The sequence below is a fragment of a genome, assembly GCF_019968985.1.
Source record: "MAG: Porospora cf. gigantea B chromosome Unknown PgB_NODE_11938_length_1094_cov_2525.97, whole genome shotgun sequence".
NCBI classification, from domain to species: domain Eukaryota; phylum Apicomplexa; class Conoidasida; order Eugregarinorida; family Porosporidae; genus Porospora; species Porospora cf. gigantea B.
In genome coordinates this window covers 1-1,011 of record NW_027178567.1, presented here as the reverse complement: position 1 = coordinate 1,011, position 1,011 = coordinate 1, and the positions used below count along the sequence as shown (strand labels likewise).

General features: G+C 52.4%; 1 protein-coding gene across 1 annotated transcript; it reads right to left on the bottom strand.

Moving 5' to 3' along the window:
• Positions 1-360: 360 nt before the first annotated feature.
• Positions 361-606, bottom strand: KVP17_003302 (uncharacterized protein; the record flags this gene model as incomplete). The annotated part of the gene is made up of 1 exon (XM_068520420.1): positions 361-606. One exon carries the CDS (start codon positions 604-606, stop codon positions 361-363), a length of 246 nt encoding a protein of 81 aa, XP_068379286.1.
• Between the last annotated feature and the right edge of the window lie 405 nt (positions 607-1,011).

The window sequence follows — 1,011 nt, the reverse complement described above, 5'->3', positions numbered from 1 at the left end:
CGACACCTCTGAGACAAGCACTCCACAGCCAGGACGGTAATAAGCAGCTTCATTGATCGGATAGATTTGTAATTCCATTCCTCTCACGCCCTTTGCTCCCATGAATCACGATTCATGCAAAGACCCCCTTATTGCTGGTGAGCTGGTCTGGTGGTCGGTCTCGATGATGCGGCCTATTAGTGCAACGAGCCTTATTGCAACTCCTACTTTCAAGGAGGACTTCGACGCAGTTGAGATAATCACACAGAGGCAGGGACGAGGCAGGGGCCGCCGGTGTGGTGAGTGCCCTGCTCATCTGGAGACTCTAGAGGATCTTTGATCGCTCTTGTATTTGTTGTGCATCAAACGTAATGCTCGTGTTTACCACTTACGACCATCAGCTTCCTCATCAATGGAGTCCGTAGAGTCAGCAAAATCCGGCAGTAGGTTCTTGCGAGCCATTTCGGCTCTGACCTTCTCGAAGCATTGTCGTCCGAGACATTCCAGAGTCAACGTAGTTCGTAGCCGAACCGGTTCGTGGACAGGCTTCACACAAACAGACCCATCAATCAGTTCAGCACCCTGGTCAGCGCAGTATGCGATAGCGTCTTCATAGACGACACACATGCCATCCAGGAACTCCGAGCCTTCAGGACACACAGGCGTAGGATCTACCTCCACAGATGCTATGCATTCGCAGCGGGAAGGCTTCTTCGGCTTGAACCGCCCTCGACTTGAAATCGAGACCGACCACCAGGCCAGCTCACCAGTGCACTACAACTAGCACACGTTCCAGTCACAAAACACTTCGTCAGCAATAAGGAGGTCTTTGCATGAATCGTGATTCATGGGAGCAAAGGGCGTGAGAGGAGTGGAATTACAAATCTATCCAATCAATGAAGCTGCTTATTACCGTCCTGGCTGTGGAGTGCTTGTCTCAGAGGTGTCGTGCTGGCGTGTCGGGCGAGACAGGCCTCTGCGACCCCAACTGCGTCGGAGTCGATTGTCTGTAGATCCTCGAAAGGGAGGTCC